Source organism: Danio rerio, chromosome 8 (assembly GCF_049306965.1).
Source record: "Danio rerio strain Tuebingen ecotype United States chromosome 8, GRCz12tu, whole genome shotgun sequence".
In the NCBI taxonomy this organism is placed as follows: Eukaryota; Metazoa; Chordata; class Actinopteri; order Cypriniformes; family Danionidae; genus Danio; species Danio rerio.
In genome coordinates this window covers 33,717,692-33,744,448 of record NC_133183.1, presented here as the reverse complement: position 1 = coordinate 33,744,448, position 26,757 = coordinate 33,717,692, and the positions used below count along the sequence as shown (strand labels likewise).

The 26,757-nt window shown below is 41.8% G+C and overlaps 1 protein-coding gene and 33 non-coding genes across 37 annotated transcripts in view; all 34 read left to right on the top strand.

Annotated features, from left to right (window-relative positions):
• The window catches only part of fbxo4 (F-box protein 4), a 72,717-nt gene extending 49,144 nt beyond the window's left edge, over nucleotides 1–23,573 (top strand). The window contains exons 6-8 of one of the 4 annotated variants that reach the window (XR_012384445.1): nucleotides 19,099–19,286; nucleotides 20,353–22,613; nucleotides 22,684–23,573. Coding sequence is in view for 2 of the 4 variants with exons in the window: in XM_002663139.8 (XP_002663185.3) it covers nucleotides 19,099–19,286; nucleotides 20,353–20,436 (272 nt within the window). In the remaining 2 variants the exon portion in view is untranslated. Of the gene's footprint in view, nucleotides 1–19,098; nucleotides 19,287–20,352 lie in introns of all 4 variants that reach the window. The other 3 variants (XR_012384446.1, XM_002663139.8, XM_021472098.3) reach the window with 3 other exon arrangements.
• Nucleotides 428–500, top strand: trnav-aac (transfer RNA valine (anticodon AAC)). The gene has a single exon. It is a non-coding gene; the product is annotated as a tRNA-Val (tRNA).
• Nucleotides 606–678, top strand: trnav-cac (transfer RNA valine (anticodon CAC)). Its single transcript has one exon. It is a non-coding gene; the product is annotated as a tRNA-Val (tRNA).
• Nucleotides 960–1,032, top strand: trnav-uac (transfer RNA valine (anticodon UAC)). The gene has a single exon. It is a non-coding gene; the product is annotated as a tRNA-Val (tRNA).
• On the top strand, nucleotides 1,619–1,691 carry trnav-aac (transfer RNA valine (anticodon AAC)). Its single transcript has one exon. It is a non-coding gene; the product is annotated as a tRNA-Val (tRNA).
• On the top strand, nucleotides 1,796–1,868 carry trnav-cac (transfer RNA valine (anticodon CAC)). Its single transcript has one exon. It is a non-coding gene; the product is annotated as a tRNA-Val (tRNA).
• trnav-uac (transfer RNA valine (anticodon UAC)) lies at nucleotides 2,150–2,222 on the top strand. Its single transcript has one exon. It is a non-coding gene; the product is annotated as a tRNA-Val (tRNA).
• Nucleotides 2,654–2,726, top strand: trnav-uac (transfer RNA valine (anticodon UAC)). The gene has a single exon. It is a non-coding gene; the product is annotated as a tRNA-Val (tRNA).
• On the top strand, nucleotides 3,313–3,385 carry trnav-aac (transfer RNA valine (anticodon AAC)). Its single transcript has one exon. It is a non-coding gene; the product is annotated as a tRNA-Val (tRNA).
• Nucleotides 3,491–3,563, top strand: trnav-cac (transfer RNA valine (anticodon CAC)). Its single transcript has one exon. It is a non-coding gene; the product is annotated as a tRNA-Val (tRNA).
• Nucleotides 3,845–3,917, top strand: trnav-uac (transfer RNA valine (anticodon UAC)). The gene has a single exon. It is a non-coding gene; the product is annotated as a tRNA-Val (tRNA).
• trnav-uac (transfer RNA valine (anticodon UAC)) lies at nucleotides 4,349–4,421 on the top strand. Its single transcript has one exon. It is a non-coding gene; the product is annotated as a tRNA-Val (tRNA).
• On the top strand, nucleotides 5,008–5,080 carry trnav-aac (transfer RNA valine (anticodon AAC)). Its single transcript has one exon. It is a non-coding gene; the product is annotated as a tRNA-Val (tRNA).
• On the top strand, nucleotides 5,186–5,258 carry trnav-cac (transfer RNA valine (anticodon CAC)). Its single transcript has one exon. It is a non-coding gene; the product is annotated as a tRNA-Val (tRNA).
• trnav-uac (transfer RNA valine (anticodon UAC)) lies at nucleotides 5,540–5,612 on the top strand. The gene has a single exon. It is a non-coding gene; the product is annotated as a tRNA-Val (tRNA).
• trnav-aac (transfer RNA valine (anticodon AAC)) lies at nucleotides 6,199–6,271 on the top strand. The gene has a single exon. It is a non-coding gene; the product is annotated as a tRNA-Val (tRNA).
• Nucleotides 6,377–6,449, top strand: trnav-cac (transfer RNA valine (anticodon CAC)). Its single transcript has one exon. It is a non-coding gene; the product is annotated as a tRNA-Val (tRNA).
• Nucleotides 6,731–6,803, top strand: trnav-uac (transfer RNA valine (anticodon UAC)). Its single transcript has one exon. It is a non-coding gene; the product is annotated as a tRNA-Val (tRNA).
• trnav-aac (transfer RNA valine (anticodon AAC)) lies at nucleotides 7,390–7,462 on the top strand. The gene has a single exon. It is a non-coding gene; the product is annotated as a tRNA-Val (tRNA).
• Nucleotides 7,566–7,638, top strand: trnav-cac (transfer RNA valine (anticodon CAC)). The gene has a single exon. It is a non-coding gene; the product is annotated as a tRNA-Val (tRNA).
• On the top strand, nucleotides 8,424–8,496 carry trnav-uac (transfer RNA valine (anticodon UAC)). Its single transcript has one exon. It is a non-coding gene; the product is annotated as a tRNA-Val (tRNA).
• On the top strand, nucleotides 9,083–9,155 carry trnav-aac (transfer RNA valine (anticodon AAC)). Its single transcript has one exon. It is a non-coding gene; the product is annotated as a tRNA-Val (tRNA).
• On the top strand, nucleotides 9,261–9,333 carry trnav-cac (transfer RNA valine (anticodon CAC)). Its single transcript has one exon. It is a non-coding gene; the product is annotated as a tRNA-Val (tRNA).
• Nucleotides 9,615–9,687, top strand: trnav-uac (transfer RNA valine (anticodon UAC)). Its single transcript has one exon. It is a non-coding gene; the product is annotated as a tRNA-Val (tRNA).
• On the top strand, nucleotides 10,119–10,191 carry trnav-uac (transfer RNA valine (anticodon UAC)). Its single transcript has one exon. It is a non-coding gene; the product is annotated as a tRNA-Val (tRNA).
• Nucleotides 10,778–10,850, top strand: trnav-aac (transfer RNA valine (anticodon AAC)). Its single transcript has one exon. It is a non-coding gene; the product is annotated as a tRNA-Val (tRNA).
• Nucleotides 10,956–11,028, top strand: trnav-cac (transfer RNA valine (anticodon CAC)). The gene has a single exon. It is a non-coding gene; the product is annotated as a tRNA-Val (tRNA).
• Nucleotides 11,310–11,382, top strand: trnav-uac (transfer RNA valine (anticodon UAC)). The gene has a single exon. It is a non-coding gene; the product is annotated as a tRNA-Val (tRNA).
• On the top strand, nucleotides 11,814–11,886 carry trnav-uac (transfer RNA valine (anticodon UAC)). The gene has a single exon. It is a non-coding gene; the product is annotated as a tRNA-Val (tRNA).
• On the top strand, nucleotides 12,473–12,545 carry trnav-aac (transfer RNA valine (anticodon AAC)). The gene has a single exon. It is a non-coding gene; the product is annotated as a tRNA-Val (tRNA).
• On the top strand, nucleotides 12,651–12,723 carry trnav-cac (transfer RNA valine (anticodon CAC)). The gene has a single exon. It is a non-coding gene; the product is annotated as a tRNA-Val (tRNA).
• On the top strand, nucleotides 13,005–13,077 carry trnav-uac (transfer RNA valine (anticodon UAC)). The gene has a single exon. It is a non-coding gene; the product is annotated as a tRNA-Val (tRNA).
• On the top strand, nucleotides 13,864–13,936 carry trnav-uac (transfer RNA valine (anticodon UAC)). The gene has a single exon. It is a non-coding gene; the product is annotated as a tRNA-Val (tRNA).
• trnav-aac (transfer RNA valine (anticodon AAC)) lies at nucleotides 14,523–14,595 on the top strand. Its single transcript has one exon. It is a non-coding gene; the product is annotated as a tRNA-Val (tRNA).
• Nucleotides 23,574–26,757: the final 3,184 nt, after the last annotated feature.

Here is a 26,757-nt window from a genome sequence, read left to right as displayed (position 1 = left end):
GAGAGAGGGATATTCACCGGCGTTCAGGAGTACTCGGAAGAGATGGGTTTTAGCTATCTTTTAAAAGATACCAGTGCATCCGTAATCCGAGTGGGAATGGGAAGATAATTCCACCAGAGTGGAACATTGGATGAAAACATTGTGGGAAGTAGCCTACAGTCTCTCTGCGATGGCACCACAAGACTGTGCTCACACCCAAACCGAAGGCTCCTGTGGTTATCACGATGGCTTTACAAGCGGAAGGTCTCCTGTTAGAAAGTGGGGGGAAACATGCAGATTTGCTTTTATGCACATTCTTACTTGGCGTGTATGCTTAAACCTGCGGGGAGCTTGTCACGCTGAGTAGGCTTTGTCCGCTTGATTGACAAGCGCGTACACCTTGTTCTATCCATGCAGGCCTTTCTTCCCAGCTGAAAGCGCATGTGGGGTTTCTGTAGTGTAGTGGTCATCACGTTCGCCTAACACGCGAAAGGTCCTCGGTTTGAAACCGAGCAGAAACAGCGCTCTTCTTTCGGTGCGAAAACAATAGCATCAACTGCCGCCTTAGGAACGGTTGTCAACCGGCACCCAATCAAAAAGGGTATCTGCCTTTTGCACTACTGTAGGTTTCCGTAGTGTAGTGGTTATCACGTTCGCCTCACACGCGAAAGGTCCCCAGTTCGAAACTGGGCGGGAACAGCCTAGATTTTTATGAAAATTGTCAAACCAGGCTTCTGTTGAGCACTGCCATACACTGAAAACATTCTTTGTGCAAAGCGGTGTGAGGCTAGAAGTTTGAATTCAACTCAGTGTTTACCTGCCATTGTGGTGTCGCAAAATTGAGTAGAATCTGATTTCTTTTAGCTTTGTGTTTTGCATGAGCAGGTGGCTAGTGCGTTTGCTGGCCCTCCACAGTGCAGACCTTTCAAGACAGCTCTATAAAAAAGACTATAAAAACTTGAAACAGTACAGTCGTGTTGGTTTCCGTAGTGTAGTGGTTATCACGTTTGCTTTACACGCAAAAGGTCCCCTGTTCGAAACTGGGTGGAAACATACCTTAGGCAGACACTTTTGTCCAAAGGCGCTTACAATAGAGGAGGTATTCAGCGATTCAACAAGACGAGGCAACGCATACAATAAGTGCTATTTATTCCAACTAACTTGTTTGTGCTCAGAGAATTTAGTGCAAGAGTCGGAGTTTTGTTTTCTTTAGAGAGAGGGATATTCACCGGCGTTCAGGAGTACTCGGAAGAGATGGGTTTTAGCTATCTTTTAAAGAATACCAGTGCATCCGTAATCCGAGTGGGAATGGGAAGATAATTCCACCAGAGTGGAACATTGGATGAAAACATTGTGGGAAGTAGCCTACAGTCTCTCTGCGATGGCAACACAAGACTGTGCTCACACCCAAACCGAAGGCTCCTGTGGTTATCACGATGGCTTTACAAGCGGTCGGTCTCTTGTTAGAAAGTGGGGGGAAACATGCAGATTTGCTTTTATGCACATTCTCACTTGGCGTGTATGCTTAAACCTGCGGGGAGCTTGTCACGCTGAGTAGGCTTTGTCCGCTTGATTGACAAGCTCGTACACCTTGTTCTATCCATGCAGGCCTTTCTTCCCAGCTGAAAGCGCATGTGGGGTTTCTGTAGTGTAGTGGTCATCACGTTCGCCTAACACGCGAAAGGTCCTCGGTTCGAAACCGAGCAGAAACAGCCCTCTTTTTTTGGTGCGAAAACAATAGCATCAACTGCCGCGTAGGAACGATTGTCAACCGGCACCCAATCAAAAAGGGTATCTGCCTTTTGCGCAACTGTAGGTTTCCGTAGTGTAGTGGTTATCACGTTCGCCTCACACGCGAAAGGTCCCCAGTTCGAAACTGGGCAGGAACAGTTTCGACTTTTATGAAAATTGTCAAACCAGGCTTCTGTTGAGCACTGCCATACACTGAAAACATTCTTTGTGCAAAGCGGTGTGAGGCTAGAAGTTTGAATTCAACTCAGTGTTTACCTGCCATTGTGGTGTCGCAAAATTGCGTAGAATCTGATTTCTTTTAGCTTTGTGTTTTGCATGAGCAGGTGGCCAGTGCGTTTGCTGGCCCTCCACAGTGCAGACCTTTCAAGACAGCTCTATAAAAAAGACTATAAAAACTTGAAACAGTAGAGTCGTGTTGGTTTCCGTAGTGTAGTGGTTATCACGTTTGCTTTACACGCAAAAGGTCCCCTGTTCGAAACTGGGCGGAAACATACGTTAGGCAGACACTTTTGTCCAAAGGCGCTTACAATAGAGGAGGTATTCAGCGATTCAACAAGACGAGGCAACGCATACAAGAAGTGCTATTTATTCCAACTAACTTGTTTGTGCTCAGAGAATTTAGTGTAAGAGTCGGACTTTTGTTTTCTTTAGAGAGAGGGATATTCACCGGCGTTCAGGAGTACTCGGAAGAGATGGGTTTTAGCTATCTTTTAAAGGATACCAGTGCATCCGTAATCCGAGTGTTTTCTCAGTGTTTACCTGCCATTGTGGTGTCGCAAAATTGCGTAGAATCTGATTTCTTTTAGCTTTGTGTTTTGCATGAGCAGGTGGCTAGTGCGTTTGCTGGCCCTCCACAGTGCAGACCTTTCAAGACAGCTCTATAAAAAAGACTATAAAAACTTGAAACAGTACAGTCGTGTTGGTTTCCGTAGTGTAGTGGTTATCACGTTTGCTTTACACGCAAAAGGTCCCCTGTTCGAAACTGGGCGGAAACATACGTTAGGCAGACACTTTTGTCCAAAGGCGCTTACAATAGAGGAGGTATTCAGCGATTCAACAAGAAGAGGCAACGCATACAATAAGTGCTATTTATTCCAACTAACTTGTTTGTGCTCAGAGAATTTAGTGCAAGAGTCGGAGTTTTGTTTTCTTTAGAGAGAGGGATATTCACCGGCGTTCAGGAGTACTCGGAAGAGATGGGTTTTAGCTATCTTTTAAAAGATACCAGTGCATCCGTAATCCGAGTGGGAATGGGAAGATAATTCCACCAGAGTGGAACATTGGATGAAAACATTGTGGGAAGTAGCCTACAGTCTCTCTGCGATGGCACCACAAGACTGTGCTCACACCCAAACCGAAGGCTCCTGTGGTTATCACGATGGCTTTACAAGCGGAAGGTCTCCTGTTAGAAAGTGGGGGGAAACATGCAGATTTGCTTTTATGCACATTCTTACTTGGCGTGTATGCTTAAACCTGCGGGGAGCTTGTCACGCTGAGTAGGCTTTGTCCGCTTGATTGACAAGCGCGTACACCTTGTTCTATCCATGCAGGCCTTTCTTCCCAGCTGAAAGCGCATGTGGGGTTTCTGTAGTGTAGTGGTCATCACGTTCGCCTAACACGCGAAAGGTCCTCGGTTCGAAACCGAGCAGAAACAGCGCTCTTCTTTTGGTGCGAAAACAATAGCATTAACTGCCGCCTTAGGAACGATTGTCGACCGGCACCCAATCAAAAAGGGTATCTGCCTTTTGCACTACTGTAGGTTTCCGTAGTGTAGTGGTTATCACTTTCGCCTCACACGCGAAAGGTCCCCAGTTCGAAACTGGGCGGGAACAGCCTAGATTTTTATGAAAATTGTCAAACCAGGCTTCTGTTGAGCACTGCCATACACTGAAAACATTCTTTGTGCAAAGCGGTGTGAGGCTAGAAGTTTGAATTCAACTCAGTGTTTACCTGCCATTGTGGTGTCGCAAAATTGAGTAGAATCTGATTTCTTTTAGCTTTGTGTTTTGCATGAGCAGGTGGCCAGTGCGTTTGCTGGCCCTCCACAGTGCAGACCTTTCAAGACAGCTCTATAAAAAAGGCTATAAAAACTTGAAACAGTACAGTCGTGTTGGTTTCCGTAGTGTAGTGGTTATCACGTTTGCTTTACACGCAAAAGGTCCCCTGTTCGAAACTGGGTGGAAACATACGTTAGGCAGACACTTTTGTCCAAAGGCGCTTACAATAGAGGAGGTATTCAGCGATTCAACAAGACGAGGCAACGCATACAAGAAGTGCTATTTATTCCAACTAACTTGTTTGTGCTCAGAGAATTTAGTGCAAGAGTCGGAGTTTTGTTTTCTTTAGAGAGAGGGATATTCACCGGCGTTCAGGAGTACTCGGAAGAGATGGGTTTTAGCTATCTTTTAAAGGATACCAGTGCATCCGTAATCTGAGTGTTTTCTCAGTGTTTACCTGCCATTGTGGTGTCGCAAAATTGCGTAGAATCTGATTTCTTTTAGCTTTGTGTTTTGCATGAGCAGGTGGCCAGTGCGTTTGCTGGCCCTCCACAGTGCAAACCTTTCAAGACAGCTCTATAAAAAAGGCTATAAAAACTTGAAACAGTACAGTCGTGTTGGTTTCCGTAGTGTAGTGGTTATCACGTTTGCTTTACACGCAAAAGGTCCCCTGTTCGAAACTGGGCGGAAACATACGTTAGGCAGACACTTTTGTCCAAAGGCGCTTACAATAGAGGAGGTATTCAGCGATTCAACAAGACGAGGCAACGCATACAAGAAGTGCTATTTATTCCAACTAACTTGTTTGTGCTCAGAGAATTTAGTGCAAGAGTCGGACTTTTGTTTTCTTTAGAGAGAGGGATATTCACCGGCGTTCAGGAGTACTCGGAAGAGATGGGTTTTAGCTATCTTTTAAAGGATACCAGTGCATCCGTAATCCGAGTGGGAATGGGAAGATAATTCCACCAGAGTGGAACATTGGATGAAAACATTGTGGGAAGTAGCCTACAGTCTCTCTGCGATGGCACCACAAGACTGTGCTCACACCCAAACCGAAGGCTCCTGTGGTTATCACGATGGCTTTACAAGCGGAAGGTCTCCTGTTAGAAAGTGGGGGGAAACATGCAGATTTGCTTTTATGCACATTCTCACTTGGCGTGTATGCTTAAACCTGCGGGGAGCTTGTCACGCTGAGTAGGCGTTGTCCGCTTGATTGACAAGCGCGTACACCTTGTTCTATCCATGCAGGCCTTTCCTCCCAGCTGAAAGCGCATGTGGGGTTTCTGTAGTGTAGTGGTCATCACGTTCGCCTAACACGCGAAAGGTCCTCGGTTCGAAACCGAGCAGAAACAGCTCTCTTCTTTTGGTGCGAAAACAATAGCATCAACTGCCGCCTTAGGAACGATTGTCAACCGGCACCCAATCAAAAAGGGTATCTGCCTTTTGCACTACTGTAGGTTTCCGTAGTGTAGTGGTTATCACGTTTGCCTCACACGCGAAAGGTCCCCAGTTCGAAACTGGGCGGGAACAGCCTCGACTTTTATGAAAATTGTCAAACCAGGCTTCTGTTGAGCACTGCCATACACTGAAAACATTCTTTGTGCAAAGCGGTGTGAGGCTAGAAGTTTGAATTCAACTCAGTGTTTACCTGCCATTGTGGTGTCGCAAAATTGCGTAGAATCTGATTTCTTTTAGCTTTGTGTTTTGCATGAGCAGGTGGCCAGTGCGTTTGCTGGCCCTCCACAGTGCAGACCTTTAAAGACAGCACTATAAAAAAGACTATAAAAACTTGAAACAGTACAATCGTGTTGGTTTCCGTAGTGTAGTGGTTATCACGTTTGCTTAACATGCAAAAGGTCCCCTGTTCGAAACTGGGTGGAAACATACGTTAGGCAGACACTTTTGTCCAAAGGCGCTTACAATAGAGGAGGTATTCAGCGATTCAACAAGACGAGGCAACGCATACAAGAAGTGCTATTTATTCCAACTAACTTGTTTGTGCTCAGAGAATTTAGTGCAAGAGTCGGAGTTTTGTTTTCTTTAGAGAGAGGGATATTCACCGGCGTTCAGGAGTACTCGGAAGAGATGGGTTTTAGCTATCTTTTAAAAGATACCAGTGCATCCGTAATCCGAGTGGGAATGGGAAGATAATTCCACCAGAGTGGAACATTGGATGAAAACATTGTGGGAAGTAGCCTACAGTCTCTCTGCGATGGCACCACAAGACTGTGCTCACACCCAAACCGAAGGCTCCTGTGGTTATCACGATGGCTTTACAAGCGGAAGGTCTCCTGTTAGAAAGTGGGGGGAAACATGCAGATTTGCTTTTATGCACATTCTTACTTGGCGTGTATGCTTAAACCTGCGGGGAGCTTGTCACGCTGAGTAGGCTTTGTCCGCTTGATTGACAAGCGCGTACACCTTGTTCTATCCATGCAGGCCTTCCTTCCCAGATGAAAGCGCTTGTGGGGTTTCTGTAGTGTAGTGGTCATCACGTTCGCCTAACACGCGAAAGGTCCTCGGTTCGAAACCGAGCAGAAACAGCGCTCTTCTTTTGGTGCGAAAACAATAGCATCAACTGCCGCCTTAGGAACGATTGTCAACCGGCACCCAATCAAAAAGGGTATCTGCCTTTTGCACTACTGTAGGTTTCCGTAGTGTAGTGGTTATCACGTTCGCCTCACACGCGAAAGGTCCCCAGTTCGAAACTGGGCGGGAACAGCCTAGATTTTTATGAAAATTGTCAAACCAGGCTTCTGTTGAGCACTGCCATACACTGAAAACATTCTTTGTGCAAAGCGGTGTGAGGCTAGAAGTTTGAATTCAACTCAGTGTTTACCTGCCATTGTGGTGTCGCAAAATTGAGTAGAATCTGATTTCTTTTAGCTTTGTGTTTTGCATGAGCAGGTGGCCAGTGCGTTTGCTGGCCCTCCACAGTGCAGACCTTTCAAGACAGCTCTATAAAAAAGGCTATAAAAACTTAAAACAGTACAGTCGTGTTGGTTTCCGTAGTGTAGTGGTTATCACGTTTGCTTTACACGCACAAGGTCCCCTGTTCGAAACTGGGTGGAAACATACGTTACGCAGACACTTTTGTCCAAAGGCGCTTACAATAGAGGAGGTATTCAGCGATTCAACAAGACGAGGCAACGCATACAAGAAGTGCTATTTATTCCAACTAACTTGTTTGTGCTCAGAGAATTTAGTGCAAGAGTCGGAGTTTTGTTTTCTTTAGAGAGAGGGATATTCACCGGCGTTCAGGAGTACTCGGAAGAGATGGGTTTTAGCTATCTTTTAAAGGATACCAGTGCATCCGTAATCCGAGTGGGAATGGGAAGATAATTCCACCAGAGTGGAACATTGGATGAAAACATTGTGGGAAGTAGCCTACAGTCTCTCTGCGATGGCACCACAAGACTGTGCTCACACCCAAACCGAAAGCTCCTGTGGTTATCACGATGGCTTTACAAGCGGAAGGTCTCCTGTTAGAAAGTGGGGGGAAACATGCAGATTTGCTTTTATGCACATTCTCACTTGGCGTGTATGCTTAAACCTGCGGGGAGCTTGTCACGCTGAGTAGGCGTTGTCCGCTTGATTGACAAGCGCGTACACCTTGTTCTATCCATGCAGGCCTTTCTTCCCAGCTGAAAGCGCATGTGGGGTTTCTGTAGTGTAGTGGTCATCAAGTTCGCCTAACACGCGAAAGGTCCTCGGTTCGAAACCGAGCAGAAACAGCTCTCTTCTTTTGGTGCGAAAACAATAGCATCAACTGCCACCTTAGGAACGATTGTCAACCGGCACCCAATAAAAGGGTATCTGCCTTTTGCACTACTGTAGGTTTCCGTAGTGTAGTGGTTATCACGTTCGCCTCACACGAGAAAGGTCCCCAGTTTGAAACTGGGCGGGAACAGTCTCGACTTTTATGAAAATTGTCAAACCAGGCTTCTGTTGAGCACTGCCATACACTGAAAACATTCTTTGTGCAAAGCGGTGTGAGGCTAGAAGTTTGAATTCAACTCAGTGTTTACCTGCCATTGTGGTGTCGCAAAATTGCGTAGAATCTGATTTCTTTTAGCTTTGTGTTTTGCATGAGCAGGTGGCCAGTGCGTTTGCTGGCCCTCCACAGTGCAGACCTTTCAAGACAGCACTATAAAAAAGACTATAAAAACTTGAAACAGTACAATCGTGTTGGTTTCCGTAGTGTAGTGGTTATTACGTTAGCTTTACACGCAAAAGGTCCCCTGTTCGAAACTGGGCGGAAACATACATTAGGTAGACACTTTTGTCCAAAGGCGCTTACAATAGAGGAGGTATTCAGCGATTCAACAAGACGAGGCAACGCATACAAGAAGTGCTATTTATTCCAACTAACTTGTTTGTGCTCAGAGAATTTAGTGCAAGAGTCAGAGTTTTGTTTTCTTTAGAGAGAGGGATATTCACCGGCGTTCAGGAGTACTCGGAAGAGATGGGTTTTAGCTATCTTTTAAAGGATACCAGTGCATCCGTAATCCGAGTGTTTTCTCAGTGTTTACCTGCCATTGTGGTGTCGCAAAATTGCGTAGAATCTGATTTCTTTTAGCTTTGTGTTTTGCATGAGCAGGTGGCCAGTGCGTTTGCTGGCCCTCCACAGTGCAAACCTTTCAAGACAGCTCTATAAAAAAGACTATAAAAACTTGAAACAGTACAGTCGTGTTGGTTTCCGTAGTGTAGTGGTTATCACGTTTGCTTTACACGCAAAAGGTCCCCTGTTCGAAACTGGGCGGAAACATACGTTAGGCAGACACTTTTGTCCAAAGGCGCTTACAATAGAGGAGGTATTCAGCGATTCAACAAGACGAGGCAACGCATACAAGAAGTGCTATTTATTCCAACTAACTTGTTTGTGCTCAGAGAATTTAGTGCAAGAGTCGGACTTTTGTTTTCTTTAGAGAGAGGGATATTCACCGGCGTTCAGGAGTACTCGGAAGAGATGGGTTTTAGCTATCTTTTAAAAGATACCAGTGCATCCGTAATCCGAGTGGGAATGGGAAGATAATTCCACCAGAGTGGAACATTGGATGAAAACATTGTGGGAAGTAGCCTACAGTCTCTCTGCGATGGCACCACAAGACTGTGCTCACACCCAAACCGAAGGCTCCTGTGGTTATCACGATGGCTTTACAAGCGGAAGGTCTCCTGTTAGAAAGTGGGGGGAAACATGCAGATTTGCTTTTATGCACATTCTTACTTGGCGTGTATGCTTAAACCTGCGGGGAGCTTGTCACGCTGAGTAGGCTTTGTCCGCTTGATTGACAAGCGCGTACACCTTGTTCTATCCATGCAGGCCTTTCTTCCCAGCTGAAAGCGCATGTGGGGTTTCTGTAGTGTAGTGGTCATCACGTTCGCCTAACACGCGAAAGGTCCTCGGTTCGAAACCGAGCAGAAACAGCGCTCTTCTTTCGGTGCGAAAACAATAGCATCAACTGCCGCCTTAGGAACGATTGTCAACCGGCACCCAATCAAAAAGGGTATCTGCCTTTTGCACTACTGTAGGTTTCCGTAGTGTAGTGGTTATCACGTTCGCCTCACACTCGAAAGGTCCCCAGTTCGAAACTGGGCGGGAACAGCCTTGACTTTTATGAAAATTGTCAAACCAGGCTTCTGTTGAGCACTGCCATACACTGAAAACATTCCTTGTGCAAAGCGGTGTGAGGCTAGAAGTTTGAATTCAACTCAGTGTTTACCTGCCATTGTGGTGTCGCAAAATTGCGTAGAATCTGATTTCTTTTAGCTTTGTGTTTTGCATGAGCAGGTGGCCAGTGCGTTTGTTGGCCCTCCACAGTGCAGACCTTTCAAGACAGCTCTATAAAAAAGACTATAAAAACTTGAAACAGTACAGTCGTGTTGGTTTCCGTAGTGTAGTGGTTATCACATTTGCTTTACACGCAAAAGGTCCCCTGTTCGAAACTGGGCGGAAACATACGTTAGGCAGACACTTTTGTCCAAAGGCGCTTACAATAGAGGAGGTATTCAGCGATTCAACAAGACGAGGCAACGCATACAAGAAGTGCTATTTATTCCAACTAACTTGTTTTTGCTCAGAGAATTTAGTGCAAGAGTCGGAGTTTTGTTTTCTTTAGAGAGAGGGATATTCACCGGCGTTCAGGAGTACTCGGAAGAGATGGGTTTTAGCTATCTTTTAAAGGATACCAGTGCATCCGTAATCCGAGTGTTTTCTCAGTGTTTACCTGCCATTGTGGTGTCGCAAAATTGCGTAGAATCTGATTTCTTTTAGCTTTGTGTTTTGCATGAGCAGGTGGCTAGTGCGTTTGCTGGCCCTCCACAGTGCAGACCTTTCAAGACAGCTCTATAAAAAAGACTATAAAAACTTGAAACAGTACAGTCGTGTTGGTTTCCGTAGTGTAGTGGTTATCACGTTTGCTTTACACGCAAAAGGTCCCCTGTTCGAAACTGGGCGGAAACATACGTTAGGCAGACACTTTTGTCCAAAGGCGCTTACAATAGAGGAGGTATTCAGCGATTCAACAAGACGAGGCAACGCATACAAGAAGTGCTATTTATTCCAACTAACTTGTTTGTGCTCAGAGAATTTAGTGCAAGAGTCGGAGTTTTGTTTTCTTTAGAGAGAGGGATATTCACCGGCGTTCAGGAGTACTCGGAAGAGATGGGTTTTAGCTATCTTTTAAAAGATACCAGTGCATCCGTAATCCGAGTGGGAATGGGAAGATAATTCCACCAGAGTGGAACATTGGATGAAAACATTGTGGGAAGTAGCCTACAGTCTCTCTGCGATGGCACCACAAGACTGTGCTCACACCCAAACCGAAGGCTCCTGTGGTTATCACGATGGCTTTACAAGCGGAAGGTCTCCTGTTAGAAAGTGGGGGGAAACATGCAGATTTGCTTTTATGCACATTCTTACTTGGCGTGTATGCTTAAACCTGCGGGGAGCTTGTCACGCTGAGTAGGCTTTGTCCGCTTGATTGACAAGCGCGTACACCTTGTTCTATCCATGCAGGCCTTTCTTCCCAGCTGAAAGCGCATGTGGGGTTTCTGTAGTGTAGTGGTCATCACGTTCGCCTAACACGCGAAAGGTCCTCGGTTCGAAACCGAGCAGAAACAGCGCTCTTCTTTCGGTGCGAAAACAATAGCATCAACTGCCGCCTTAGGAACGGTTGTCAACCGGCACCCAATCAAAAAGGGTATCTGCCTTTTGCACTACTGTAGGTTTCCGTAGTGTAGTGGTTATCACGTTCGCCTCACACGCGAACGGTCCCCAGTTCGAAACTGGGCGGGAACAGCCTAGATTTTTATGAAAATTGTCAAACCAGGCTTCTGTTGAGCACTGCCATACACTGAAAACATTCTTTGTGCAAAGCGGTGTGAGGCTAGAAGTTTGAATTCAACTCAGTGTTTACCTGCCATTGTGGTGTCGCAAAATTGAGTAGAATCTGATTTCTTTTAGCTTTGTGTTTTGCATGAGCAGGTGGCCAGTGCGTTTGCTGGCCCTCCACAGTGCAGACCTTTCAAGACAGCTCTATAAAAAAGGCTATAAAAACTTGAAACAGTACAGTCGTGTTGGTTTCCGTAGTGTAGTGGTTATCACGTTTGCCTTACACGCAAAAGGTCCCCTGTTCGAAACTGGGTGGAAACATACGTTAGGCAGACACTTTTGTCCAAAGGCGCTTACAATAGAGGAGGTATTCAGCGATTCAACAAGACGAGGCAACGCATACAAGAAGTGCTATTTATTCCAACTAACTTGTTTGTGCTCAGAGAATTTAGTGCAAGAGTCGGAGTTTTGTTTTCTTTAGAGAGAGGGATATTCACCGGCGTTCAGGAGTACTCGGAAGAGATGGGTTTTAGCTATCTTTTAAAGGATACCAGTGCATCCGTAATCCGAGTGTTTTCTCAGTGTTTACCTGCCATTGTGGTGTCGCAAAATTGCGTAGAATCTGATTTCTTTTAGCTTTGTGTTTTGCATGAGCAGGTGGCTAGTGCGTTTGCTGGCCCTCCACAGTGCAGACCTTTCAAGACAGCTCTATAAAAAAGACTATAAAAACTTGAAACAGTACAGTCGTGTTGGTTTCCGTAGTGTAGTGGTTATCACGTTTGCTTTACACGCAAAAGGTCCCCTGTTCGAAACTGGGCGGAAACATACGTTAGGCAGACACTTTTGTCCAAAGGCGCTTACAATAGAGGAGGTATTCAGCGATTCAACAAGACGAGGCAACGCATACAAGAAGTGCTATTTATTCCAACTAACTTGTTTGTGCTCAGAGAATTTAGTGCAAGAGTCGGAGTTTTGTTTTCTTTAGAGAGAGGGATATTCACCGGCGTTCAGGAGTACTCGGAAGAGATGGGTTTTAGCTATCTTTTAAAAGATACCAGTGCATCCGTAATCCGAGTGGGAATGGGAAGATAATTCCACCAGAGTGGAACATTGGATGAAAACATTGTGGGAAGTAGCCTACAGTCTCTCTGCGATGGCACCACAAGACTGTGCTCACACCCAAACCGAAGGCTCCTGTGGTTATCACGATGGCTTTACAAGCGGAAGGTCTCCTGTTAGAAAGTGGGGGGAAACATGCAGATTTGCTTTTATGCACATTCTTACTTGGCGTGTATGCTTAAACCTGCGGGGAGCTTGTCACGCTGAGTAGGCTTTGTCCGCTTGATTGACAAGCGCGTACACCTTGTTCTATCCATGCAGGCCTTTCTTCCCAGCTGAAAGCACATGTGGGGTTTCTGTAGTGTAGTGGTCATCACGTTCGCCTAACACGCGAAAGGTCCTCGGTTCGAAACCGAGCAGAAACAGCGCTCTTCTTTCGGTGCGAAAACAATAGCATCAACTGCTGCCTTAGGAACGATTGTCAACCGGCACCCAATCAAAAAGGGTATCTGCCTTTTGCACTTCTGTAGGTTTCCGTAGTGTAGTGGTTATCACGTTCGCCTCACACGCGAAAGGTCCCCAGTTCGAAACTGGGCGGGAACAGCCTTGATTTTTATGAAAATTGTCAAACCAGGCTTCTGTTGAGCACTGCCATACACTGAAAACATTCTTTGTGCAAAGCGGTGTGAGGCTAGAAGTTTGAATTCAACTCAGTGTTTACCTGCCATTGTGGTGTCGCAAAATTGAGTAGAATCTGATTTCTTTTAGCTTTGTGTTTTGCATGAGCAGGTGGCCAGTGCGTTTGCTGGCCCTCCACAGTGCAGACCTTTCAAGACAGCTCTATAAAAAAGGCTATAAAAACTTGAAACAGTACAGTCGTGTTGGTTTCCGTAGTGTAGTGGTTATCACGTTTGCCTTACACGCAAAAGGTCCCATGTTCGAAACTGGGTGGAAACATACGTTAGGCAGACACTTTTGTCCAAAGGCGCTTACAATAGAGGAGGTATTCAGCGATTCAACAAGACGAGGCAACGCATACAAGAAGTGCTATTTATTCCAACTAACTTGTTTGTGCTCAGAGAATTTAGTGCAAGAGTCGGAGTTTTGTTTTCTTTAGAGAGAGGGATATTCACCGGCGTTCAGGAGTACTCGGAAGAGATGGGTTTTAGCTATCTTTTAAAGGATACCAGTGCATCCGTAATCCGAGTGGGAATGGGAAGATAATTCCACCAGAGTGGAACATTGGATGAAAACATTGTGGGAAGTAGCCTACAGTCTCTCTGCGATGGCACCACAAGACTGTGCTCACACCCAAACCGAAGGCTCCTGTGGTTATCACGAAGGCTTTACAAGCGGAAGGTCTCCTGTTAGAAAGTGGGGGGAAACATGCAGATTTGCTTTTATGCACATTCTCACTTGGCGTGTATGCTTAAACCTGCGAGGAGCTTGTCACGCTGAGTAGGCTTTGTCCGCTTGATTGACAAGCGCGTACACCTTGTTCTATCCATGTAGGGCTTTCTTCCCAGCTGAAAGCGCATGTGGGGTTTCTGTAGTGTAGTGGTCATAACGTCAGTGTTTACCTGCCATTGTGGTGTCGCAAAATTGCGTAGAATCTGATTTCTTTTAGCTTTGTGTTTTGCATGAGTAGGTGGCCAGTGCGTTTGCTGGCCCTCCACAGTGCAAACCTTTCAAGACAGCTCTATAAAAAAGACTATAAAAACTTGAAACAGTACAGTCGTGTTGGTTTCCGTAGTGTAGTGGTTATCACGTTTGCTTTACACGCAAAAGGTCCCCTGTTCGAAACTGGGTGGAAACATACGTTAGGCAGACACTTTTGTCCAAAGGCGCTTACAATAGAGGAGGTATTCAGCGATTCAACAAGACGAGGCAACGCATACAAGAAGTGCTATTTATTCCAACTAACTTGTTTGTGCTCAGAGAATTTAGTGCAAGAGTCGGAGTTTTGTTTTCTTTAGAGAGAGGGATATTCACCGGCGTTCAGGAGTACTCGGAAGAGATGGGTTTTAGCTATCTTTTAAAGGATACCAGTGCATCCGTAATCCGAGTGGGAATGGGAAGATAATTCCACCAGAGTGGATCATTGGATGAAAACATTGTGGGAAGTAGCCTACAGTCTCTCTGCGATGGCACCACAAGACTGTGCTCACACCCAAACCGAAGGCTCCTGTGGTTATCACAATGGCTTTACAAGCGGAAGGTCTCCTGTTAGAAAGTGGGGGGAAACATGCAGATTTGCTTTTATGCACATTCTTACTTGGCGTGTATGCTTAAACCTGCGGGGAGCTTGTCACGCTGAGTAGGCTTTGTCCGCTTGATTGACAAGCGCGTACACCTTGTTCTATCCATGCAGGCCTTTCTTCCCAGCTGAAAGTGCATGTGGGGTTTCTGTAGTGTAGTGGTCATCACGTTCGCCTAACACGCGAAAGGTCCTCGGTTCGAAACCGAGCAGATACAGCGCTCTTCTTTTGGTGCGAAAACAATAGCATCAACTGCCGCCTTAGGAGGGTATCTGCCCCTTGCTCCACTGTAGGATTCCGTAGAGTAGTGGTTATCACGTTCGCCTCACACGTGAAAGGTCCCCAGATCGAAACACAGCGGGAACAGCCTTCGGCTTTTATGAAAATTGTCAAACCAGGCTTCTGTTGTGCACTACCATACACTGAAAACTTTCTTTGTGCAAAGCGGTGTGAGGCTAGAAGTTTGAATTCACATTTTGGTTATCACATTTACTTTACATGCAAAAGGTCCCCTGTTCGAAACTGGGTGGAAACATAAGTTAGGCAGACTCTTTTGTCAACAGGTGCTTACAATAGAGGAGGTATTCAGTGATTCAACAAGACGAGGCAACGCATACGAGAAGTGCTATTTATTCCATCTTACTTGTTTGTGCTCAGAGAATTTAGTGCAAGAGTCAGAGTTTTGTTTTCTTTAGAGAGAGGGCTATTCACCGGGGTTCAGGTGTACTCTGAAGAGATGGGTTTTGGAGAGACTTGGGGGAAAGATGCAGATTTATTTTTTATGTTTTGCACTTTCTCAATTGGCTCTCTGCTCATGGATGATTAACGCTACAAAGTCCTTGCTCCAAGCGAGGCAAACGGCATGTTTGCTAAAACCTTCAGCGAGCTTGTCACGCTGAGTAGGGTTTGTCGGCTTGATTGACAAACGCGTACACCATGTTTTATTCTTGCAGGCCAGACTTCCCTGCTGAAAGCACTTTTGGGGTTACTGTAGTTTAGTGGTCATCAGGTTCACCTTACACTCGAAGGCAGTAATTGCATCAATAGTGTTAAGCACTACCATAGAGAATGAATGGGAAAAGTTAAGGAAAGTTAAGCTTAAAGGGCCATAAAACCCCCTCGTTTCAGCAGGGTGTTTTCACACCTCTACTTTGGAAAAAGTCAGAAAAGTGGGCGTGTCCAGCTTCGTTTAGGGGGGAGTGTCGGAGGAAGTAAAGAGGCTTGGTGTGGGAGTGTCTATTTGGGCGCGCTGAATTTCAGAGTCAAAACACACAACCACAGCGGACAATGTTACTGTGTTTACATGGACATCTGTTGTCGAATTATTTGCCAAATTATTAAATGGTGGACTTTAACTGCAGTTTGGCTCTTTCATTCAGGGAATTCATTCATGTCCCTCCCGATAAATGTGATATTTGATTCGAGGATCTGCTCTAAGCTTGTATTTTTCATGCAATGTTTGATACCGCACGGCGAATGAGAAAAAAAAAAACTCAGCATTTCCCGGAAACTTAGATGCACACGGCAGGTAGCGTCAGAAAGCCGCGTGTGTTATTCCGGTCACAAAATCCAACACGAGGTTATAGTTTTGGTTGTAACTGTTAGTGCTAACTTGTTTCCACTCGGTGCAATAGTTTGTTTGATACGAATAAAATACGAACTGAATAAACAAAGAGCACTGGTCGCTCACTTACCAAATCTGTAGAAACAGGACAATCACCAGCAACTAGAGCCGCGTCTTTATTTAGAGGAGACTACAAGCGAATCTGGATCTCAGCGTTTGCAGATGAGAACAGCTCTCAGGTAAACAATGTTCCTCCTTAGACACGTAAGTTATTTTTGTCGCGCGTCGCGTACACTGTTAATCCACGCGTGAGTCTGCGCTCTCACAGAGAGAAAATGAAAAAAAACTTAACGGCAGCAAACTATAAAAGCAACACTTCACGCTTGTTTTGCCAATACAACGTGGCGTCTCTGCCGTCTACACTCTGACAGCAATGAATATTAATGAAGTTGCACAATAGAGCGCACTGATTGGTTTGAACCAAGCTTTACTCATGCATTAATGCAACACACTGTAAGACGTAATAAGACTCACTCTGGCACAGACGCCCAGTCTGCACGCTGGAATACAACGCTATTATGTCATGGCCGTGACGCAGCTTCAAAAATTCGTTTCAAACCGGAAGTATGAATTTGCTTAAAATAACGCAAAAACAACCAATTTACACTTTTTTGTGAAATATAGGTGTCCTAATAGTGTTTTTAGCAGTGTGGGACACATATACGACTGTCAACAGCTCAAAAAATGTGTTTTGGTGTTTCGTGACCCTTTAACTATTGGCAGCTGCCGGGTGGGCGCATGGTCTAACACGGTTGAGCTTATTCTCTTGTCGAGTTTTAGGTGTCTTTTGAGAATAAACCAACCAGAGTCTTATCTCTCATTCCTCTTAGAAATCAGTTGTGTCGCGCCGTAGTGCACATTTGCTATTTAAATGATGAACTTTGTATGTGGAAAAACTGAACTCTTTACTAGTGAGAAAACAGTTAAAAAGAGCATCTGTAGCGCGAGAATGAGAGAATAAGTCTTCTCATTCTTTACTTTCACTTTCACTCTCTTGGATAGGGAAATGTGTTGTATGCACAGACAACACATTAGCCTATACATAATTAATTTTGTTTGTTAAGCGCAACGATTTGTTTCAAAACTAATTCTAAATTCAGTTCTAATTTCCCGCAAACAAATAAAGGAACAATAATAACAAAGTGTGGTCAAAAAACTGAGTTATATCCAAATACACATGCTATGCCCCATGTGATCTAAAACTAAACAGGTGGAAAAATCTAACCTTTTTTTTAATAAAACAAACATAAATATGCATATAATATATAATACTGCTAATAATAATAAAATTATACAAAAGCAAATTGTTATAAATAAACTGAAAAAACCTGAAAACAGAAAACTGTAGAAGGCGTAAAAGTATGGTTTTAAATTTATGTAGGCTAGAAAATAATATTTTTTGTAATATTTCAATCTTTTAATTCTTTTTCATTTGTAAAGATATTTGCGTAATACTGGACACCCTGTATGAACGAAGCAATGTGTAAGCAAGGCGCACAAATAATACGCTCTGCACTGGACTTTTAGACCTGCTTTGATCTGGTCTATTGAACAGACTATTTTGGTTCCTCAAAATAGCAACGCGCAAGCAATGTGCCTTAATACGCCTCCTTTTTTAGACTAGAACGCCTATGGGTAGCACAAATGCATTTGCTTTTTAAACAGCATGGTGCAAAACGTCAAAACGACTCTTGTGCCATGCTGAAACTAGCAAACACATTTGCGTGGCGCCTTGCACCTCATTGTGCCAGGTCTATGATAGGGCCCTCAATCATTCTTACACAGATTATATGCCATCAAAACTCCAACTTTTGGTTTCTTAATGTACACATTAAAGTTTATTTTGCTAATAAATAAATCCTACGAATAATAGACATAATAATTATTATTCTGTCCCAACCTATTGTATTGTCCCAATAGCGTAAGAACAGCAGAAAGCAGTTTGGGTAACTTCTGTGACTTTACTGGCAATTGTTCTTCTCAGTATCTTTTTTTAAAAACTACAATAGGGGAAAATGTATGTACATATTCACATTTACTTTAACATGTTCAATTCAGCAAGCAGTACAATTTTACTAATGTACATAGTTTTTATGCAAACCTTAATAAGCATATACAAAAAAAAATCTATTAAATAAGACCACTAAAATCAAACATTAGCTAAATTATCTTATTTGTTACACCACCAGCATAACGTGTAAGCTATAAAGAAGTGTTTGTACAACAAAATGCAGGTGGTAAAAAACTGATAATAATCAAATGGCCCATAAATATTTACAAAAATAGAGCTTTAGTAAAAATAGAGCACTTAGGACATATATTTTAACGCTTAAATCAGCCACAGCATTGAAACGCATGTGTCAACCGTACACTAAGAGAAAACGAAAGTAAAACTAATCTGAATGCAGTACTTTAAATGTCGACTAGGTGGCAGGTCAAAATCACAAGTGGCTAGACTCAACTGCACTACAATGATAGTGGTTCAAAAATATATGTGTTGGCAGGCTGAATCGCTCGATATTTTTGATATTAGTTGTGGGCCGGAGAGAGGAGGAGGGTCAGCCGTAAATGGAGGATAGTGGGCCGGCAGTGTGAGACTGCTGCCTTAGATGCTGGCTAGAATTTGGTCACCTGACGTCACAACCTAAATCAAACCTAATATTAACGTCTTATGACGTTGTCTCCATGCTGTGCTAGAACACAATGTAACTACAGTGACAAGCTTTTAAATAGATCCATTGAATGGGCAATGTTAAGATAAAAGAGTTCCTGCCAGACCCAGAGATTAACTGAATGGATTAAAAATAGTACAACTCAAGTCCAGGGCTTAAACTCTTGGGGAGTTGTAAAATAAATGTTCAAAAAAATAATAATAATAAATAAAGTGGGGCGTTTCATTAAACCTTAAGTATACCCAGTAAGACCTTGATTAGCTTGTTCAGGTGTGTTTGATTAGGGTTGGAGTTAAAATCTGCAGGACACCGGCCCTCCAGGAACAAGTTTGGTGACCACTGCAATAAACAGTGCTGCTTGCTGAAACATATTAAGTGATTTTGCAATTTATATGGTATTCCTCTCATTTATGTATTAATAAAGGAATGGACAAAAGCTGGGAGGAGGAAATTGCACAAATCAGAGTCATGTTAGACCCTGCAGTGGGCACTGCATCCCGTCCTGTCCTGATACTCTCCTGCGTGTCTAGAGAAACACCAGATAGACAGAGGATTCATTGTGTGACTATCGCCCATCAGCTTCAGCTAAGCTCACTTGTCAACCCCTGGATGGTAAGATATCAAAACCAACTTGTTCACATTTGATGAGACTTGACTAAACTTTTCTTTTCATCATTTTTCAACATGCAGGATATATTTCAGGCATATTTCATTTGTTGCATGCATATGTAAATAATTTTAAAAATGATTCGCTACCGGACACTCATTTTCGTCTTTTAAAAATTTTTCATGTAGTCTTCAGCCAATAGGACCGTATACTAAAAGCCTGTATAGTACAGTTATGAAATTTGACATGCAGCTCGTGGACAATCAAAAATTAACCACAGCAGTTTTGCATTAGCTGTCTTAATCCCTCTAGCGCAACCCACTGTCCAAATTTGGTAAAATAATAAAAAAAAGCATTTATATTTAAAACTAAATCTAAGAGAAAAAAACATAATGGGATTTAAAATGGGAAATAGTATTTGTCATGAAACATCTACAACAGTGATTTCTGTCTCCTATAGTAATTTTCTTTGAAAACCTATTTTTCGAACTCCTCCTAGAACATTCATGTGATTTTCACCAAATTATACTTACATCACATATATCTGCAAAGCGTTGACATAGTTGACTCAAAAGTTGACGTCTGTCATTGTAGCTCATATTGTTTACATCGCATCAATTTGGTAAAGCACTGCCTATTAGTCAAACGTGTTAAGGCATTAAATCGTATTTCTAGGGATTGTATTCAACCACTTTTAGCTATTTTTAAATAATTTATCTTAAAATGGCTTTAAATACTGATTTTTGTTGTAGATTCTGACTATCATGGCTACCTCTATGTTTTACTTTTGTTGTGCTTTGCTCCTTTATTGTTTGTGCATGTCACAATTGTTTGTGAAATACATTCGAGCAAAAAAATCAAATGCATGGGAGTTTCAAAATCAAAACTGATGTAAATTTTGTAATGCGTTTGAGATTTGAACCTTACAACTGGAGTTGTAAGGTGGCCATTGAGCTTGTGTATGTGCACATGTGTGTGTGTGTTCGCACTCGCGTTTGTGTGTGTGTGTGTTTTAAAAAAAAGTATCCTTTGTATCATTATCAACAACAATCTGTTTTTGTCACTCTTTAGGTTCTAGACACGACTGCAGAAACACTGACAGGACTGCTGGATGGCATTGATTGGCTGCTGAGACACTCTGGAATCAAGCTGTAACCACCGAAACTGATTTATTATTATATCATAACAGGCTGCATTTCAAAATCTGATTATCTGAAAGATCCTATATACCAATCACACTGTTATTAGTGGTTGCACTTCTGTGGTGATCATCCTATGAAATTTACATAATTTGGTGACTCAAAATGTTTTATGCATTACACTTGTTTGACCTCTTATAGGTTTGACTCAATGTTGTCTGATAATTGACTGTACCATTTATTTTTATATATGTAGTTCTGTACATTATACACCTTGCTGTTTCGTATTTGCTACTTGGTTTTTACAGGGCTCAAAATGATCAAAATTGTGCTAATAAATATGTTGCACACTGCCACACCATTAAAAATAATTTTTAATACTATGATACTTTTTTAGCAAGTAAAATGCGTTTTAGTATAATGCCAGAAAAATAGTAATTTGACTAAATAATGATAAGATACTACAGAGAACTGTTTTAAGTAGCTGTAAATTGAGTATTTAAAAAACAAAAGGTCCAGTGGTCTGTTTAAAACACTGTAATACTCATACAACATGTTGTCATTCATTCATTTTCTTGTCAGCTTAGTCCCTTTATTAATCTGGGGTCGCCACAGCGGAAAGAACAGCCAGCTTAACCAGCATGTTTTTACACAGCGGATGCCCTTCAGCCGTAACCCATCTCTAGGAAACATCCACAAACACTTATTCACACACACTCATACACTATGGACAATTTCGCCTACCCAATTCACCTGCACCACATGTCTTTGGACTGTATGGGAAACCAGAGCACCTGGAGGAAACCCACACAAACACAGGGAGAACATGCAAACTCCACAAAGAAACACCAACTAAGCCAAGCATCGAACCAGCAACCTTCTTGCTGTGAGGGAACAGCACTTCGCCCAACACGCTGTCAGTTGAAGACAAATAATTTATAGAAAGCAAAAACAAAACAATCGTAGTTTTCAGAGTTTCAGTTCAATTAAGTTTCGTTCCGTTCAGTGTGGTTTAATGGTCAGAATCAGGCCGAGGACATCGTAAATTCAGGCAGCATGAGCAAAGACTTGGCAGGGCAAGCACAAAAAGGCTGGGAAGGTAGGAAGAGAGTTCTGGAGTCCAACAGAAAAAAAGGTTAACTAAAAACCATCTGTTTACCTAAATTTTATGTTGCAGGGTTGGAGGCAAACAACACTCTGGCACAGATTAGCACAAACAAGGGGAATTCACCTTGTTCTTTGCATATGATTGGGCACAGCCATTGGAATCTTTTTGCCTCGAGACAAAAAAAAGACAATCTTTTTGCCTTCCATTCCATCAATTCAATTTTAGACGCTAAAACAGCTCCTTAGCTGCTTAAGGTTGCAATTTGACATTTTCCTATTATATGCTTCTGCTTTTTCTGTAAAATAATGCAAACACCTGTTTGTAGAGCAAGTGGTTTGACCGTTTACTGTGGTTTATTATTCCTAGTTATTACTCCCATAGACGACTAAATCTGAAGTTTTAAAACAATGGCAAAACATAGCGCACTTTGCATTGAAGAATATAATCAATAAAGCTGCCCTTGCACTGCACCTTTCTCCCCATAGACTTCCATTTATATGCACGCGAATGCATCAGACCGGAAATACAAGCTCCTGCGACAAGTTTTGCAGTTCACTGTTTTGGAAAGTTCAAGCTTGAACTCTGACCTGTGAAATCGCATCACATGATTGCGTGAGACAAATCGAAGATCAAAACATGACCTCTCTGGACAGCAATTTAAAACATGGACCAATCGCTCGCTTTTTTACATGTCTAATTATCTTGTTTAATCCTGCCCCTTTTCGCAGTGCCGTGCTAAAGAACTTTGCTAATGAGCAAAGACAGGTGAAACAAATCAACTAAATGAATTAGAACGAGGGGGAGGAGAGAAACAATCAGGGGAACAAACAAAAGAACATGTGGCTAATGGCGTGGTCACACTAGAGTAGGGGTGTCCAAATTCGGTCCTGGAGGGCCAGTGTCCTGCTGAGTTTAGCTCTGACTTGCTTCAACACACCTGCCAGCAAGTTTCCAGTGTATCTAGTAAGAGCTTGATTAGCTGCTTCAGGTGTGTTTGATTAGGGTTGGAGCTAAACTCTCCAGGACACCGTCCCGCTAGGACCAAGTTGTAAATTTCGGTCCATAGAGGCCATGTTTTGATCATCGTTTGGCCTCACCTAGTCACGAAATGCGATTTCGCACGTCTGAGATCACCAATGGCCCGTTTCCACTGAGTGGTACGGTACGGTACGATTCGGTTTGGTACGCTTTTATGGCCGTTTCCACTGTCAAAAGCCGTACAGAACCGAACCGTACCACTTTTCGGCACCCTTTCGAAAGGGTACCAACCACAAAAAAGGGTACCAAAAGGCGTAGCTAGATGCACAGCTGAACACTATTGGTTTACAGAGATACGTCATTCGCTTACGCAACAAGCCAGAATGAAAAAAAAACCTGCCATGTTTAAAATACACAATAAGAGATTACAGCGGAATCATATATACATATAAAAACGAGCCAGGGTTGTCGTCTTGTCGTCGTCTTGATGAACAGCCACAAAACAATGGAGTAGAGCAGAACTCTGTGCCTCATAGTTTTTTACGCTTTCTTGCTCATGATAATAACATGCGCTTGATTATTGATGTGCTTTTGAAACCCGATCATGTTAGACACTAAACACGAGAGTGAAGTGCAGAAAAAAGGAGAAGCCGGGGAAAAGGAGGACATTATTTCTTCAGCAAATGTAAACAAATTGCCTTGTTTTAATTTTTATCATCACCTTTTGGACTAATATGAACTGGGAATGATGGAATGACTCTCTACCAGAGATTACACGTGCTGCTGAGGATTACAGACACAGATGAGAGGTTTTTACTGACTGTGGGCTATATTTTGTGTTGTTTTGAACCTAAATAAGTATGAAATGTATAATGTGTGTAGTTTTTCTGTAGTTGGTAACATTACGGAGACTGTAAGGGGCTGTGTGTGTTCATATATGTTCATTTATTTATTTATGTTATATAATTACAGACGTTACAGTAGGCTATTTCACGCTGTCATTGATCTGCAGTTTTAATCAACTCATGGTTATATAAAAGTTAGAAATAAACATTTATACAGAAGTATTTTTGTGTGTAAAGCGTCTGTTTTGTGAGAAGTGCTTCTTATATGAAATGTGAGCGACACGTGCAGCTTTACTGTAGACATTTATTCGAGCGAGAATGATGCGACTTCTTGTTGTCTTCTTGATGTTGACTTCTTTTTTATAATTGTGTGCAGTTCATGTACTTAATAATTTGAAAGCAACAGGTTTACTTTTTTAAGTTTATTACATCTTGAAGGATCCCCTTTTAAGTAAAAGTCAAATGTATGACATTTTGTTAAATTACAAATATGAAGCATTAAAAATGGTAATGCACAGGATTTATTTTGCTAAGGGGTTTTGAATGACCCAGTTAGCCACTTGTTTACAGTTTTAGCAATAATCTACTTTTCCCAAACTTAGATTTACTTAATAATAATTTAAAAAATATTGGATTGTAATGTGCCATACATTTGAGGAGCAGTATTAAGAAATGTATAATGTAGAGTTTTAGCTGATATTTAAATACATTTTATGTATGGTTTTAAAAACCGCATAGATTTATATTACAAGATTAACATCCCATTTTGATCATAAATATATGTAACTGCAACAAATTGCAGATAAGATAGAAATGTAATAAGATAGAACCAAATACACTGCTCAAAAAACACACTCATAGGCCAACATTTTCAAAATTACATGATTCTGAGTTTTTAAATACAGTTGAAGTCAGAATTATTCAATAGTATCTGGATGCAGCCTTTATGGCGCAAGCTGAGATTGCATCACTCAGCGATGCAATGTTAGACCCAATGCACTCAAATGGAGTGAGTGACATCACTGTGACTGGTAGAGTTAGGGTTGGGGCTAGGTGAGCCCATTAAAAAAATTTGGATGCAGCTCAGATGGCACTGCACCAGGTCTGCATCAAGACCCCCCTCCAATTATTAGCCTCCTTTTAATTTTTTTCTTTTTTTAAATATTTCCCAAATTATGTTTAACAGAGCAAGGAAATTTTCGCAGCATGTCTGATTTTCATGTCTGTTTTCTTCTGGAGAAAATCTTAATTGTTTTATTTCGGCTAGAACAAAAGTAGTTTTTATAAACAAATAAATAAATAAATGTAAGGTCAAAATGATTATACCCTTTAAGCAATTTTTTTGATATTCTGCAGAAAAAATAACTTGCCTAATACAATAACTTGCCTAATTACCCTAACCTTCCTAGTTAACCTAGTTAATTAAATGTCACTTTAGGCTGTATAGAAGTTTCATAAAAATATCTAGCAAAATTATTTACTATTATTTACTATTTAAAGATAAAATAAATCAGTTATTAGACATGAGTTATTAAAACTATCATGTTCAGAAATGTGTTGAGAAAATCTCTCTGTTAAACAGAAATTGGGGGAAAAAAATAAACGGGGCTAATAATTCAGGGGGGCTAATAATTTTGACATCAACTGTATATAGGCTAATGTTTATTAAGTTACATTTTAGGCATGCTTGTTTGTTATTTCTATTTTATTTAATGATTTTTGTATTGTGAAACCACTCTTGACAACGTCGAATTGATCTCCGTATCAGTTGTGTTGATGATTTATGACTCAAATTCATTGACAAAACATACAGAAATTCATTCTGGGAATGCAGTTTAATAGACAAAAATTCAGTATTGGAGGTAAGTGTCGAATAAAGCACAACATAACAAATTTCTTTCATTATAATACTCATAAATCTTAAAAAATATATAAACAACTTTTGGTGATTTATTCATTTAACGTGAGCGGTATAACAAACACATTCACTGTCATGCTCTGACGAGTGATGTGAAGGATGTTTTACCTATTTTGTCCAGAGAGAGGCACCAGTCTCAGCTTTATTACGAGATATGAGCACAACAATAATAACACTGACCGAGCATAACCTGCTGCCCAGTTTTATTCAGGGTGGAGGTCATCTACTGGCCAGCGTTCAAGAGATATTTAGGTAGGCCATTGCTTTGTTTCTGTCTTCTCTTTGTCGGCGACATCCTGTGGCTGTGTTCCCTTCCTCCGTTTAATTAAAGTGATAGTCCGCCTTGTGCAAAAGTAATATGCTAAATTGCAGTAATTAAGACTAATCCTAAAGTTCGACATTACTAAAGGCCACACTGCAACGGAGCATGCTTGAACTGTCAAACCGAGACACTTGAAATAGTGAATAATGGGAGTCGATATGAGTAAAGGTTGCATCAAGTGCACCTTTAAAGAAATGTGTTTTTTTTTCTTGAAGATGCTTTAAAGGTTGAAAGCCTGATAGATTAGGCAGGTGAGATTTTTTTTTTCTGTCAGGTGAATCATTTACGAGCTTAAGTGCATGCTTTAATATTATTATATACTTCATTGTTTAAAATTTCTTGTAAAATAAAAAAAGAAAATGTATTGTAATATTTTAGTCATTTTGTGGTTCCCTGGAGGAAGAACAGAATTGTTTCTCTTGTGATCTCTTGTCTTACTCATGAAATGATTATGTATAGCAGTAATTATTGTCTTTAAAAAGGCAGTTTTAAACTGAAATCGTAATTGCTGCAATTTGGATGCATTAAGTCTAACCTGAATTGTAGAGATGACTGGCTGCTCTGTAATGAAATTTGACATAATGGAGAAAGTGTTGACCTTTCTGCGTAAAAAAAAAAAAAAAAAAAAAAAACATTTTATCTCCCAGAAGCCTTTGCAAACAGTTTTTCTCCACACATCTCACTGTCAAAATGACGCCAAATCTTTAAGGATGACATTGTCTGCTTATTTCAACTGATTTTTATGAGATTACACAATTGCTGCCTTTTTAAAGTAAGTAATGAAATGTAACTACATGAAATATATATGTTCACATTTTATAGTTTAGGCAAGGCAAGGCAAGGCAAGTTTATTTATATAGCACATTTCATACACAGTGGCAATTCAAAGTGCTTTACATAAACAGGAATAAAAAAGACAAGTTTAGGAAAATAAAATGCAGACAATAAAAATTATTAAAAACAGATAAAAACAAATTAAAATGAGTTAAAATAGGTTATAAAAGAATGAAAAAGAAAACGAAAAACATAATAGTGCGATCTGTCGGACGCAGCACAGTGCTCATTCAGTAAAGGCACAGCTAAACAGATGTGTTTTCAGTCTTGATTTGAATGTGCCTAATGTTGGAGCACATCTAATCATTTCTGGAAGCTGATTCCAGCAGCAA